Raw genomic sequence first — 16,597 nt, 5'->3', positions numbered from 1 at the left:
GCTCAAGGGGACTTCCAGGCTTTAAGAAGTGACTGTTGTGCAGAAGTCGTGTAGTACTGCATGTTCCCCTCAAGCATCCTCCTTATAAACTGAAGTTATGGGATATATTAGTATATAATCGAACAGGAAGCGAGTTATATTTCTCAGTTCCCACCTCATAAAACTGGTCAGGGTGTCGTATTACAGCTGGAAGAAGCTGAATCAACTTGATATGCCCCCTCCACTCCCAATGTACAATCCCTCTCCACTCTTTTAATTCTTTTACCTCCGTGGTTTGCATATTTAACAACACCCCCACCCCCCACACCCTCCCCCCTTTTGCTAGCTTGACTAGTTCTTGTGAGAGACTGAATGTAGACGTCTAAGCATGACATGCCATTTTTCTGTGCAAGTGATGGTAATTCCTGTTTTGTTTAAGTAATTAGCTTCAGCAAGTTGGTCCAGTGTCTTAAACGAGCCTTGGGGCAGTATATGTAAAAGGCCAAGAGCTCAGAAATGCAAAGAATGAGTTCAACCTTCACATGTAAGTGTTTTTATATTTGTTCTAACATTGTTTTTCAAGCAGCGATGATCAGAATTATGGCGCAATCATCATGCTGCACGGTCAGGAGAGTGCTGCCTTTCCCAGTGTATATTTAAACCTTCTATATCCCCCAATATAAAGCCGTAGGATGACTAAACATGCAGGCTCATGCTAGCCTCTAATACCTACCTGCGCAGCGGCTTTGCTGAAAAATGATTAGTCATGGTTTCATTACAACAACGATGTCATGAATGCAGATCAGTATACAGTAGAAACCTGTATTCGGCCTGTGTATTCTCTTATTGGATCAGTGTAGTAATGTTGACAAGGCTGGCAAAGTGCAGATAAAAATAGCCACATGCCTTCGAGCCTTGTCACTAAGCAAAGGACTGCTTTATTGCTTTTCAATTTGTACCATTGATCTTACCCATGCAGGTGGAAGAAAACTGCTTGCTCCAATCAGAGCTGCTTTGTTAGCTGTTTTACACATGATAACACCTGTTGTGTTGATCAAGTCTGTTTTGCAATTACTCCATGCTTTGATGCCTTGTGCAACATGCATCTGTAATCACCCTGTGGCTGTCTGTTTATGTCTATGTAGAAGATTCCCTCTTGCATCAGGATGATATATGGATGCTGGATGGCGATAGCTCTCAGGAGCCCCTTTCCTGTGTCCCTCGTCCTGATCATCTGGACTTCCTGCGCATCACACCACCTGAGGATGACATCATCGGGGACACACCTTATTACCCAAAGCTGGAGTGCACAGTGAGAGCCTTTGAATATTTACTGCAAGATTACAAGTTTTGGCTGTATTGCATGTTTTCACACCATACCCCATATTCTTCCCCCCTCATAAGGTTGATTGGGTTTCTCTTCATTTGGGTCTTAGGTCACCTGATTGTGAATTCCTTGAAATGGATTAGCAGGTCCTGGATTTTAAGCTGTATGCCAGGTTTCTTAGCCAAAACTGACCAAGATCATTTCAGTTAAAGCTCTTGCGTTCAGACAAAGAAAAAAATCATTTTCTCAGCGAGTTCATACTGTACAGTTATTTATATGCACCTTGCAATAAGGTCAAGTTGTACAAGACCATTCTCCAAGTTCTTTTGGGTGCACATAACAAGAGGCAACTTTCTGAGTAACCTGAAAAAGGTTTGAAAACAATTTCCATCTCTGTATGACTCTCCAGACTCCCTCATGCTGTCTGATCTTCATTCCTGTGGCAGATGTGACAGATTTTCTGGGTGTGGATTTGGGCGGGTCGTGTACTACCTAAAGCCATGCATTGTTTTCTGAGACATTAGAAATGAGGGCTGGGCTGCTTTGCTTTTGAGCATAATCACTTAACGCATCAGTAGCATTAACACTGAACATACCAGTGGAAAGGCCATGTATAGTATTAGGTGTCCTGCATTGTCTTAAAAGCGAGAACCTTTTCACATACTAGTGCAGCACAACTTCGTCTATTTTTTTCACAATGATTGAACATGAAGTATTTTTGTGTATTCACACAGCCTAACGCAGAAAGGGAGGGAGATGTTTATATTATTTCCAACTTGTTAATGAATTATGTCACTATAAAGCTAATGTGTGTCGCATATCTTTTCAGATCTGTCATTGTCTCTCTTTCTAGCAAAGCCCCACGGGGATTTAGAGAGAATGCGGGGAAAAAAGTGCTGCACATTATCACTCAGCGAGAGAAGCTCATGTTTTTGGCTTCATTAGAAAACTGTTATTACAATCGGCAAATGTTTACAACATTTTTAATATTCATACAGCCCTTTTAGATTGTATAACTAATTTCAGGTGGTTGTTTTTTTGTTTTTTTTTTCCCCTATTTTTCTCATTTGTGCTTAGCTTGTTGTAAAAACTAAATAACATTTGCAAATGGTTTAAAACAAAGTGTTTGCCCAGCTTGAGCTGTGCTCAATCAGGCAGTGTAAAGGAATGCTTTCAAGGAGAGTGACCTTTGGTTGCTAAGGGCAACTGCAGTTTGAATGTTTTATTGAGGCCCTAGCAGTTTATCAAGAAGTCCATCAAAGATTATAGAGTATTTGTGATTATAGAATATACTTGGAGCGCTGTTTTGTCATTACATGCACTGTTGTTGGTATGTAAACTTTACCTAACGTTAGCTTGTAAGTCTTTCAAACATCTCTACAAACATTGCCATAAAGCTAAACTTCTGGTTTTAATTAGAAAGTCGCCTGTATGGAGAGCATATTGGTGCATTTACATGAGGTATGTGAATCAAAATGTCTGTTTTTTCAGTTAAATTCAGCCCCTGTTTTATTTGAAGTGAGTGTTCACAGGCTGCTAATCGCACATTAGCGTCTTAGCATATTAGCTAGAGCTGGCTATCACCAGGCTGCCTAATCACTTCATCTTAAGCCCTGTGTTGTATGAGCTCACCATTTTATGGTGCAATCCTACTTCACAGACCTCCACATGTCTCTATCTGCCTTTAGGGCTGATTCCTCTCTCTGTGACTGCTCTTTTACCTTTCAGTGAAGTGAGCAGAGGTAATCAGACACCTGTAGTGCCTGGCTCTGTAGGTTCCCTCCCAGGGAGGGAGGGACCTGATGAGAGGCGTCTTTAGACTGGGTAGACCAGTGAAACTTTTTTTTTTTTTTTTTTTTTTCTTTCCCAACCTGAAAGGATTTTTCTCACACTCCAGCACACAAGGTTTTCCTGAAAACTGAGATCGACACATGCAACAGAAGAGACTCGGGCAAGAAGTACCACTTAGACATGGATTCCAGACTGCACACCGACATGTAGAAAACCAGCAAATTAGCGAAGAGTTCCGCTCAAGCTGTCTTAAACGTTGGAAATACTTTAGTAAAAAAACAGGTGAACTCTGTTCTCCTGCTGTTCCTTGGAGATTACAGCAGGGCAGCCTTCCAGCCACTCCGCAACTTGACTTCACTTGCTGTGTCATGGGAATCTTTCTCACAGAGTGGAAGTCTAATCGTACCACTGACAGCATACAGCCAGGAGTAGTCTTTGTAATATTCTGAATATCTACTGTTTTCAACCTGTTTTTGGATCATTAGAATGGATTACAGGATAGTTTTGTTATAATTGGTGGAGAAAGTAAGAGGAGTGTGAGGCGGGGGGGGGGAGTTTGTCCATACAAAGGCCTTTTGTCCTTTTGTTCCGTTACAGCGGCAGAAGTGGAACAGGAACAGCTTGGATAACTGGATACAGGAAGATGAATATTTTGAATGGACACTGAACCTCACAGCAGTTTTTAGTTTTTCCTCTGTTTGCTCTCAGCTTTACTCACACTGAGTAAACATGGACGGCACAAGTATTAACTCGGATGAACAAGGGAAGCAACCTGCTAGTTCCATCCTTAATGTCTTCAGCAGTTTATTCACACGGGATCGGGACGCTTCTTCGGATGCAAATCCAGCTGTGTTGACATCTTTCAAGGAGCTGACCGATGGAGAGGTTTATAACCCTGAACAAAGTCAAATTAAAAGTGAAGAAAGCCTCCAAGGGAGCCGACATGTGCTTCAGGATAATGTGACAGATTCCCGTGATTCAGATCAAACAGCGAAATCGTCCGCGATGGATTCTGATGAACGAGTTAAAGCAGCAGTTGGAGCCAGAGTGGACACTGATCTGGTGCAGGTCACGTGGGTGGAAACGTATAGCGACACAGAAAATGAGGATGATGAGGGGACCCACAGGCTGTCAGAGGCAAAGGTCAAGTGTGATACTTCCAGAGCATCTGCTCTACCCGATGGGGATGGTAATGTAGTGGAACATGAAGATGGAGAAGAGCCAAAAGTGCCTGTCTTTACAACACACAATTTTAAGGAAAGGTCCCGCATAGAAGCTATTCTATACTCCAGTAGATATGTCAGTAGAGGCAGCTCGAGGTTGTCTGTGGTCTCTTCAGCATCCAAACAAGAAGATATCTGTTCCAAAGAGAGCACTACCACAGTGTCTGCAGTTACAGACGCATCACCAGTGAAGGAAAATACTAAACTAGACGTGGCAGCAGAGGATAATGAGGAATATGCTGAAATAAATTGCTCTCAGCCAGTTCCCTCAGTCATGTCTCGGCATGAAAATTTAGAGATTCCCGGCCAGAAAAGTCTTGTTGCCTCTCCATTAAAACAAACACAAAATGAGAAGGCACAAGAGCAACAAGCCGAAGAGGGATCTGAGGAGCATCACTCCCACCAGACGTCCTCTTCTGTTCCCTCTGAGGTCTCTATCCAGTCCTTCAATCCAGAGAAACAAGCACATTCTGCTGCTTTGATGCATTCAGCGTCTGAAATGCTCAAATGTCAATCATCTACACCTGAAGAGTCCACAATGAAGAGCCAATGCGCCAGCCCCATTGCACAGGATGAAACGGATCTAAAGATGCCGCAAACAAGGGCAACAATACCAGTTTCATCTGCTGCCACCACATCTGCACCTTCCAACTCATCCCCATCCAAGGGCACGGCTTTCTCTTCACCCCCTTCCTTCCAGATGCCAGCTCTCTTTAGTGGATTACGGGTTCTGAAGAAAGGAGTGGTGGGGGAAGACAGGGAGGTAGTGTCAGAGATCAAGCAGAGGGAGAAGGATGCTGAACTGGCCTTGCTCAGCCTCAAGAAGACTGTAAACAAAGCCAAGCTATTCCCTGAGCAGAAGATGGTCCCACCCATCAAAAAGCAGCTGGAGTTTAAATCAGCTGCAGAATCTAAAAGCCCCGTGGCGGGACATCTCATTCAGCCACAGACACACAACACAGACAGTCATGATGACACTAAAAAATTTAACAAGGAGCCTGAGGGTGATGGCGTTAATGGCAAAAAGGAGTCTGAAAATAGAGAAGAGGTTGCAGGGGGGAACACTCCAGAGCCACACACTCCTCCTGAGAAAAAGAGGACTTCGGACTTGGCTTATGAAACCTTTAGAAACCTTTTTGGCCCCAAGACTGTCAAAAAGGAGAAGACGGAAGATGCCAATCTTGAGGCAGTGAAAAAGAAAATCAAGAACGACAAGGAAATTCTGCGCTCCATTTTTGAGAAATCCTCCAGATCTCCTAGCACTGACCTTACAAGTCCCACAGAGGCTGGTGTATGTAGCCACAACATGGCGTCACCTTTGCACCACGTAATATTGTGGAAAATATTTAGCCTCGGTACAAATGCATGAATCAAACCGGTCATGTGTTATTTCTCCCGGTAGACGGAGGTCACATCCCCTACAGACAGTGAGGACAGGACTCCGGGGCGTCTCCAGGCTGTTTGGCCTCCTCCTAAAGCTAAAGATGAGGAGGAGAAGGTGGGGCTCAAATACACAGAAGCAGGTAAGAACTTCAAGCTGGCAGGTGTGGACACAGGATCATCCAAGTTAACGTTACACAGATACACCCCACACTGATAGGCTTGGTGGACAACAGCCAGTAGAGCTACAGTATAATCATTTGAAGAGGGTCTTCCTGATTGGCTGGAGTGTCAGCTTTAAAACCCTGAAACAAAAGTCGAGCCACGATAGTCTAATCGTAGCTCTTGCACTTTACTTGAAACGTCCGAAACAAATCCTGCAGGGCGAGCTAAATATTCGCAGCAGGCTGTAAATATCCTTAATATCCTTTTAAGAACATGATGGTTGCTGCGTCTTGGCACAACAGTTGAACAGTTAATGGGACAAAACAGTGAGTGGAAACAGTTTTCTTTGGCAAACTTTGTAATCAAAATGTGAAATCACATGCAGAAGGAAAGAGCTTTGTTTTCCCACTCGGGGTGTGGGGAGTCTAACCTTACAGCGGCAGCACAACTGCTGCTTGTGTTGCCTGTTGAATTTTCAGGAAAATAAATTAAGAGCTAATTGGAGTTATTTTCAGGATTTAGCTCCTTTGTTCCAGGTTTCTTCTTGTCAAAGAGAAAAGTGTGGAATCTGAGTTGTGGAGCAAAAGTCCAGTTTGTGTCCCATATAGATAAAAAAAAAAATAGAAAAAATTAAAGCATGTACATCCTTATCATACATATAACCCTGTGATATCTGTATTTTAAATACAGATACAGTATTTTAAATGCACGATCAATAAATATGACATCAGTTTGCATTAAGTTCTTTAAGAATAGTTTTAGTAAATTGTAAAGTAAATTAATTTTTGCATCAGCCTGATTTTCTTTGGCTCTGATTACTCATTACTCCATCAAATTCTTAATCACCGTCTCTGCTTGAGAAACTGTAATACATGCAAACAGGATTGTAAGGAAATACTGATACTGTTTGTAAATCTTTATTGTAACATGGAAACAAACAGTGGCTGGGTCTCAGTTCAGGGTCTGAACACTTCGAAGTGCGGATTTGTCAGCCACATGCGTCATAGTGACGTGCCAAGTGCTGTCCCAATTCAAAGGCTCCTTCGAGTCCATCCTTCAAATCCACACTTTGTTTGGCTCCAGATTAGCTTAAAACAAAGGCTACAAGTGATACATCCTATGCGCCCTCTCCTATCCCAGAATTCATTGCGCACCTGATAATGAGCAGCAGAGCACCAGTGTAGGTATCACACCAGCGAGACCGTTTATGTATTTATTTTTATGTATAAACACACACATATTTGTCCCAGCAGACAAGCTTGGAGGACAGCGGTATTGTGTCCAATAACCACATATAAATTTCATTACAGTCGTCTTCAGATGTCTTCATCCCCTTTGTTTAAAGAAAAGGCTGAATTTATCAGTCACTCAATTAATTGGAGACTAAAATAAGGAACAATAATTAGAAAATGTTCTAAATTGTAATTCAGTGATAAAAGACACTGTTTTGTTATGTAATTCAGTTAAAGAAAAAAAACAAATTGTCAACAGGTGCAGAAGTCTGGCTGAGAGGAACAGAAAACATCTGACTGGAGTGGAAACATCACAGGAAAAAAAAACCTATTAGTCTGAGTGATGTAACATATTTTATCATATTTGTTTGCTTTTTAAAAAATCTTGCTGTTGAGCCAGAACTGGAAAAAAATGTCAGAATTTTCATAAAACTTTTATTTATTATTACTTTTGTCAATTTCAGCTTCTTTCCCAGGTAGCTGTTTTTCTCCTACTTTAATGGGAAGGTATGAATATGCGCCTAACAAGGATTATTTTTCACTGAAGTTAACATCAGCTTGACATGGTAAGCTGTCAGCCAGAGGAGAGCGCATCCGGTCTGCCTGACTCCACCATGTTTGTAATTTAATCACAAAGGAAAATGAAAATAAATTAAATTAAAATTATTGGCACCATTTTCTGTCATTTTAAAAAACATTTTTGTGTTTTTTGTGGAAGAATGGGATCAGTAATTGAATAAACTTGGTATATGTAATTGCCAGGCATCTGAGGACTGGAGCACTATGGGTAATTCTCGTACACTAGATAGGCCGTCTCATTTCACTCACAGTAAGCGCACTTCAGAGTGTGCAGACTACATAGGCTGCGAAGTGTTCTACGTAGTCTGCACACTTGGAAGTGTGCGAACCCTGAATTGAGACACAGCCAGTGTCAAACAGAAATGAGAGATAAATCTGAATTGTAAAACCTTTCAAAACATATCCTTAAACCGAGCGCACTGAAGCCAAAAAAAAACCTTCACAAAAAGAAAGAAAAACGGGGCACTTTTTTTTATTTAGGAACTTTCCTAACTGAGAGAAAAGACCTGGGACATCCAGGTAACTGTCATATAATTTATTATCTGATTCAGCATTGCAAAACCCTGCTCTAGTCTTACAGAAGAAAGGAGATGATTTTCTCTAGCAATACTTTGCAGTTGTTGCTTTTCAAATCGCACTTTATTGTATTTATCCAGCCGTACTTGCTGTGATTCATGTAAATAACTATTAGGAAAGTGGTTGAATGTGAGCTGCTCAAATAAAGTAATGTCACACTTTTTTTGCCCTTTGGCTTTCATATTTTTTAAGGAAATTTTATTAGAAAATAACATTCCACATCATATGTTATTACTATTATAAAAACACTTCCAGGAACACAATGATAAACATAATATAATCAGTTATTAAATACAATATGAGTTGTTAAAGATTAAACTTGTTCATGGTGTATTTTATCAGATTTCATTGAAACCTTATGGAAGTTAGCAAACAAACATTTAACCTGCTTTATTGGCAGCAGATCAGAATTCTTTTTTTTTTTAAAAATCAAATTTATACAGCACTGCATCATACATTAAACTCAAGTGCTTTACATTAAAAACATGGTGAACTCCCCCCTCATTCTGCTCTTTCCCATTAAATCTATGTGAACATAAATTTACCATTGTGACATATACATAAACATAGTTCTGTAGACATGCACACACCCATATACACCCATGTACATAAAACAATGCTGGCCTAACCCCCACCGTTTTCATCAGGAAATACTAATACATTTCTCTTTATCATTATTATTATTGTTTTGAGAGAAAATAAATGTTTTCTTTTCAGTCAGAGTGTACCTGAAAACCCGTTGGTTGACTCATGTAACCTTTCTTACTGAGAGCAATCCACCCTTCTATAGTATATTGAAGACAAAGTCAGCTAAATGGGAAGGCTCCCACATGTCTGAGAAAGTCAGCACTGACTTTAACTTTTTTTTTTTTTTAAATAAGAGAAAAACACTAATGAGTTGTGAACTGATTATATATAGACTGTACAAGTGTTCATGTCCTGGTTTGTTTCAGAGCACCAGGCTGCCCTCTTGCAGTTGAAGAGAGAATGCAAAGAAGATCTGGAGAGGATGCGCGTAAGTTAAATGATTGAGACTGCACATGATGCTCTCATCTCAGAGCATTCACTATAGTTTTTCAGACTTGAGTAGTTTAGTTTTGTAAGTATAAGATATGTTTTTTAAAATAAGCCATTATGAGTACATTAGTCCACTCATTTACTGGTGTGAGACATCTGTTAAGTTTACCTTGTAGATGTTAAGGGGTGTGCTCAAGCTGTGACCACAGGATGGCGCTAAGTAAGCATGAAATGTTCGGATGCAGAACTACAGCAGCCCAAACTACGGTGTGTTTTATCTATTTATTTTCATCTCGCAGTACAGAAACTTTACAGACGTCACTGTTAAGGTGCTACAAGAAGCCTATAAGAGTTCCCAGTCTGGTCCACCTTAAACAGATTTAAAATTCAATAACTTCAAACAAGGCTTTATTTACATGCCTCTGAAATGACAAGTGTTTTTTCATGACATCATATATAAAATGTAACACTTTTTAAAAAAGTAAAGTTAAAAAAAAAAAAAAAAGTTTCTTTTTTTTTTTTTAGATTATATCCTTAACTATAACTTTATAATGTATATATATATATATATTAATATTTATGAAAACATACATTAAAGATAAAGTTGGGGTCTTTGTGTTTGAGTTAAAAAACTTTTAGCGTAGTCCTTACGACACACACGCGTATACACACCTTGGATGGACATCTCTTTTTGTTTCCATCATTACAGCTCTCGCTAAATTCCTTTGAAAGGTGACAGTATTCCATTGATCAAAAGAAAACATGGAGCTGTGTTTCACAGGTGTCTCCCTTCTGCTAACTCAAACAAGTACCAAACTGCCTTTGGAAACCCAGAAAGAAAAATAAAGCAGGTCTGGCTGTGTTACATAATTTGTACCTCTGATAGATTGCTTTATGGATCGTTGCCTTGAAAACGCTAAACTCTAAATTGGTTTCTCAGCCGGTCTGCTGGAACCCTTTAATTTGATGTCAACCTTTTAAAGGGTTTTTGCAAACAGAGGGAAACATGTCGCACAGCTGAGCCGCAACAAAGGGTGGGAACGTGCTTATTTATAATTTTCGGCTGACAGGCGATAATAAGGAACATGTGGAAGATTTATTACAAAACAATTTCCTCTACATTTCAAATCAATACAGGGTTCTTGGTTTGATTGTTTTTCATTGTTTGAAATGTTAAAGTAAAAACTTGATTTTACTGTAAAAAAAAAAAAAAAAAATTGAACTCTGATTAGGAAAACATTTTGCTGAAAAAAATCTATACAGTATGTTTTATTTTTCAGTTAAGAATCACTCTTTAAAAAGACTGCTGAAAAAACAATGACAAAGCTGTATGCAGAATTCGTTTAAAGAAGCACATACAGCTTCATCATGTGACCTGGTTTTTTTTACACCTGACATTTTTCTCTTTACAGTCCGACTTTGAGCTCAAAATCTTCCAACTGCGAGGTGAGCATGCCGTCTCCGTATCCGAGCTAGAGGGTGTCGTTGCTAAGCTGCGGAGAGACAACCCGGGTCAGGAACGGAGTGAGGTCCGCGATGTGGCCGTGTCCACAGCTGACGACCCAGCTCCGAAGACCTGCCGGACTGTGGGTATCCAGACGGACAGAGAGACCTTCGTTAAGAGCCCAGACGGTGACATAGGTGGCCTCGCTCAAAGCCCCAGCCAGAACCCGCCAAAAAAGCTCAACTTGGACTCTATTGAACTGAATCTAAAAGCTGAAACAACCCCAGGGCCACCTTGTCCACCCCCTCCGCCTCCTCCTCCTCCTCCACCACCACCCAGCCTCTCAGGACCACCTCCACCTCCTCCGCCCCCTTTGCCAGGTCACACAGGAATGCCACCTCCACCTCCTCCACTGCCTCCTTCCCAAGGAGGCGGCCCACCACCTCCACCACCTCCACCTCCGCCTTTTGGTCTACCTGGAGGTGGTCCACCTCCACCTCCACCTCCCCCTCCTCCAGGCTGTGGCCCCCCACCACCTCCCCCAATGGGTGGGTTTGGCCAGAAAATGGAGAAGGGGCCAAGGAAGCCTGCCATTGAGCCTGCCTGTCCCATGAAGCCTCTGTACTGGACCAGGATCCAGATACAAGACAATAAGTACGTATAAATCTTCGTTTCCAGGATTTCATGCAGGAGTTTTGCTAACTGAGACCAGATGAGAATAATACACAGCTTTTCCACAAACCTTCAGCTTAGTCAAGCACACAGTTCAGCCTCACCAGCCAACTTCCTTGAGTAGCTTTGACCTGTGCTGCCCCACATATGTTGGTCTGCTTAATCTGCTTTAACTGTTGGTCTGATTGATCATGTGATTCCAAGTTTCCTGTGCTGATGTTTTTGTTTTCCCAGATTGTTTTTTTTTTGTTTGTTTGTTTGAGAACCTTGTTCTGATATTTAATGAAAAAATTAGGGCTTTTTTTTCTTTTAGCACAATTATTCAGATAACTATGTAAAATCCTAATTTATGTAATACAGGATGAATCCAATATCAGTTTACATTTGCATAAATTATTACAACAAACATTAAAAAACATGCATAAATAGCTTTTTATCCATTTAAGAGTGCTCCCATGTAGCTCCTGAGTGTAACAATCAGTCAGAAAAGAAATCTAGATTTATAAAGCTTGTTTGTTTTGGTATACAGTATATTTATATATGTGGTAGCTGATTTCTTTTTTTTTTTTTTTTTTTAAATAAATTTACCAGTATCATCTGGTACCAGCTTAAAAATCCAGTTTTGGTTAAATCACTATACATATAGGATATATACAGATCTTCAGAACCAAGATGACATGTCATTTGTTTGCACTTTATGACCTAAACCTCTGGGTTGCACTGTGGCGTAGTGGTTAGCACCATGACCTCACAGCAAGCCTCGGCTGGGGAGAGGTTCAAGCGGTGACCTTTCTGCATAGAGTTTGCGTGTTCTCACCGCGTATGTGTGGGTTCTCTCCTGGTACTCCAGCTTCCTCCCACTGTCCAAAAACATGCATGTTAGATTTATTGGTTACTCTAAATTTGTGAGTGTGAGCATGGATGGTTGCTTGTCTCCCTGTGGTGACCCTGTGATGGGCTGGCGATCTGTCCAAGGTGTACCCTGCCTCTTACCCACTGACTACTGGGATAGTCTCCGCGACCTTTAATTGGAAGAAGCAGTTAAGAAAATGGATGGATCTAAACCTCATGTTTTTCAGATCCCTTCAGAGAGTCACTGCCTTGGTAGAGACAACCGAGGCCAGTATTCAAAGCTGGAAGAGTGGCACTGTTATGCTGCTTAATGGGGTCTAAACACATCCATAGAGGTATCAGAGCTACAGTCGGTGCACCACACTTCCTCATCTAAAGCCTCTTATGAGAAACTCTGTAATAGTAAGTGGATTATTCAGACCATTGGCTGTGGTTGTTGCCACAGAGTACCAGCCTTCCAGTTTTATGGCCTTGTATTTGCATGGCTGGATTAGTGAGGGGAAACTGAGACTGTGGGTTTCATGCAGGTCCTGACTAGCAGTCGGGAACTGACTGACTATACAACAGCAGTTTCGGTTTTGGCTATAAATTAAGCTATAAAGAGCCAAGTTAAGGGGCATTAAATGGGTCAGATGTTTAACTATAGCTGGATCAGTTGTGTTAATGATGCAGGGGTTTCGAGTTATAAGGGGCAGCAGTGCGAGTTTTGAAATAGTGCCCGGAGTCTGAATGTAAGTTGAAAGTACAGTTTTGTAGACGACTTTCTTAGGAAGCTGCATATGCAGGATTGTAGTCATTTGAATTCCGTTACAATTGTAATGCTGTTCCTTAGAAAGCGGTCTTATGTGGAAATTTTAAGGTAGATTTATTTTTCCAAGCCACTTTGCTGCACTGTTGCACTCGGAGTTGTGGGATATTAATATGACTTAAGAGAAGAGAGCAAATTCAAAAAGATTTTTAACATTAACATGAAGACCCTCTGCAGCAGGAGGCCAGCTTAGACTTACATGACCTTAACTGGGTTACTGCAGCGCTCCAGTTGATTGTTCTGGTATTTAAGACACGACAAACCATGCAGCGCTTGCATTTGTGTCCGGTGTCCACGGCTCTCTTTCTCACTGTTAATGTGCTTCGACAGATGAGCTGTAATGTCATCAAACAATGACCTGCAGGAGGAACGGCGACGTGTGAAAAGATAATTGGAAATCATGAGTATCGTCATTACCAAGTCTTTGTTTAGAATATTTGATTTCAAGCCTTTGGAATGAGCTGTTAATGTCTGTTTGATTAACCATGAGTCCAGGATGGTAAGCACAGCCAGATGCACGTCAGGAGATGTTTGTAACGGCAAAATGCTGAACATTCTCTTGACTTTAGCCATCTCTTGTTATTGTTTCTGCTTCTGTTTGTTTCTTTTCCACGTTACTCAGCAACTCCTGAAGCACAACATTTGCCTTCCCGATTTTTTTTTGTCTTTGCGGGAAATGCTCCTATTACACAGAAACAAGCGTGTCTGAAGCTTTTGTTATTTTTATCACCTCAGTCATAAACAGTGCTTTTGAAAGTCGAGATCGCAGGAGTTACTGCCAAGTTTTTCTCTGACTACAAAATGGAAAATGGAAAACAGGTCAAATAAACATGGAACATTCAGTTTATTAAGCTCATTTAACATCTTTGTTGCTTACCTTCTCTCCTGGCCACTTTGACCAAATGTTTGCACCCCATAACCTTAGTTTTATGATTTACTGCATCAGTTTACCTTTTATTTATTTTTTTTTTAATTTTCTCTAGCAACAACACTCTGTGGGGTTCTCTGAAGGAACCTGACATCGTCAACACCAATGAGTTTGAGGATCTGTTCTCCAAGGCCACCGTACAGCAGAAGAAGAAGCCTCTCTCAGACACCTACGAGAAGAAAGCCAAGTCTAAGAAGGTAGAGTCACTCAACTTTGGTTCTGGCTGCTATTATTTACCTTTTCTTCTTTTTTTTGTGCACATTTTGGCACCTGCAACCACGCTGTTTTGTTTAGCTTAGTTTAAAGGAGTCTTTTGTGTGTTGTCATCTTCAATCACAAATCCCTGAAAAATAGAACAAACAGTGTATCAGGAAGAAATGGATTGCAAGTCTTATCAGATCCTCCTCCAGACTGTTGCCTGCGCAGCTGCCAGATCTTGAACTAGGCCAATGCAGGCTATCAGGTTTGTTCCCTTGTGCGTGCCTGTGTGTTCTTCTCTCCTTTTGGGTGAGCTCCTATCGCTGTGCAGAACTGTGGCTTCACATTTAGTTTTTTTCTCTTTTTGCACGCATTTGCCAAAGTGGAGCAAGTCTAGAAAATCAGCACCTCTGTGATTTATGCCGGATTGATCTATCACTCCTTCCAACCCAACAAAGACTTACTTGTTGATGTCCTGTCAAATGTTGCAAGTCTGCACTTCTCCTGCAGCCAGCGCTGTGTCAGCGGCCTGGCTGCCTCATGGTCTTCATCCTGGCGTCCGAGCGGTTAAAAATCGGCCACTGCCTCAGACTCTCCCCACTAAAATCCATACACATCCCCTATTCTGATCAATCTGAAAAGGCTCCACTTTGCTCCTGAGGGCCACAGTGTGTGTGCATGTGTGTGTTGCTTTTCTGTCCCTGGTCTCCATCTGCACAACTCTCCGTACAGTCTGGTCACTCAGATGGTCCAACATTTGATCCAACTCAGACAACTGTCTCCTGTCTTGGCTTACATCAGCTTTGAGGACGCTTTAGTGGAAGCTCAGTTAATACAGATTATTATCAATTAAAAAAAAATAGGGAAAAAAACTCCAGTTGACGGCACATAGACCAGACATTTGTTCCCATATATGGTAGCTTCACAGTTTTTTTTTTCACATTCGATGCAAAGATCTGTGTTTGAAATCCGACTCAAAGATTAAAAATGAAAAGAGAATACACAAAAACTTGGAGACTTTTATCCACTTTAGAAGTTTTAACATCCTGGAAAGCACGTCAAAGTAATAGAGACATGTTTATGTGATCATCTTTTTTGTCCTGAAGAGTTTATATTGTGTGTGGAAGGGAGAGAAATCATTTGAGCAAGAAATCATCTGAATCACCAGTTAATGATAACTTCTGAGAATTTCAGCATGGGAAAGAAAAGAAAGAAAAGAAACAGAGAGGGTTGGGAGGAAGGGATGAACGTTAGACTGAAAGCTTACTGCTACTGAATTGAGGGCAACTGGATCAAGAAGGTAGATGTTAAAGCACAAACCCAGACATAGGAAAAAATCTTGGCCTCCCCTTGTTTTCCAAAATTTCAAGTTCATTTTAATGGATGATAAAACTAAAGACACATTTGTTCAGAAAATGTTGTCATTTTTCCACAACTGGAAATGGTGTAGAGGGAGAACATGGGGAGTGGCTCAGCAGCTAAAACCTGAACAGGTTGAATTGTTTAACTTTGGAGGAGCTGTGATGGCAACCTGTCCACGTACCCTGATGTATGTACCCTGCATTACTTCTAACGATTGCTGGGATAGGCTCCAGCTCCCCCGCCACCCTTAATCGGGTCCAGGTTGAAAAAACATGGATGGCTGGACTTAGGAAGAGAGCAAAAGGACTTCAGCTATTTTGCTCCAGTTGCAGCTGCTGCTCACTGTAGATTCTCTTCTTGTTCTCCAGAGGTGGGAAGAAAAAGTAGACGGTTTACTCTGTTTGTCGCAACTTGTCATGCAAAATAAGCTGTTACAAGATATTATTATGATACTGTAAAATTGAAATAAATAGCTATATGTTTAGTTGGTTCTAGGATTTTTAGAATGATGTTATTCCAAAAAACATCTGAAAACATATCTGTTTGAACAGGTTTCAGGTCAGTTTTGGATGCACTGATTAAAGCAATAATCAGTGCATCACCTCATGAAGACATGCAAGTTAAAAGCACATCATGCTTAAAGGGTTGCCATTATAGTATTTCAAGTTTTCTGAGCTTTCTACAGTGTTACAGTGTTGAATCCTCATCAGACATGTGAACGGCACTGCGTTCTAACACCTAAACGGATGTTTGAGTTTGACTTTGAGTTCCAGCATGCACTCAGTTCGGTTTCCATAGCAACGAAAAACACGTCGTTTTAGAGAGTTTTTTCTACTTGGAAATCCTTGTGACGTCCCGGGGGATAAGGTTCGGTGATTGGTTACCTTCTACTGGTTAACAAGGGCATGTACAAACACATCAGGCGGGTGGAAAACATCAGATAAAGTTATTTCCAACGATGGCTGGTGAGTTTACCAAAGAGAGACATCCTGCTGCATTCGTTGCTGTGGGTTGCTGTTTTCCACTTCGTTTTCAGGGTCTGATTCAGGTTCCAACATGTAGGG

General features: G+C 41.1%; 1 protein-coding gene across 1 annotated transcript in view; it reads left to right on the top strand.

Annotated features, from left to right (window-relative positions):
• Positions 1-16,597, top strand: part of LOC306772983 (formin) — a gene marked incomplete at its 5' end in the record, with an annotated part of 51,454 nt that overhangs the window by 9,237 nt on the left and 25,620 nt on the right. Inside the window, 5 exons of the mRNA XM_079262664.1 lie at positions 1,125-1,291; positions 5,723-5,843; positions 9,206-9,267; positions 10,682-11,367; positions 14,029-14,170. Of these exons, the coding sequence (XP_079118790.1) occupies positions 1,125-1,291; positions 5,723-5,843; positions 9,206-9,267; positions 10,682-11,367; positions 14,029-14,170 (1,178 nt within the window). The remainder of the gene's footprint in view (positions 1-1,124; positions 1,292-5,722; positions 5,844-9,205; positions 9,268-10,681; positions 11,368-14,028; positions 14,171-16,597) is intronic.

This window comes from Telmatherina bonti (genome assembly GCF_933228915.1).
Source record: "Telmatherina bonti genome assembly, chromosome: 22".
Classification (NCBI taxonomy): Eukaryota; Metazoa; Chordata; class Actinopteri; order Atheriniformes; family Telmatherinidae; genus Telmatherina; species Telmatherina bonti.
Note: the sequence above shows the minus strand (reverse complement) of the source record. Positions and strands in the feature narration are given on the sequence as shown.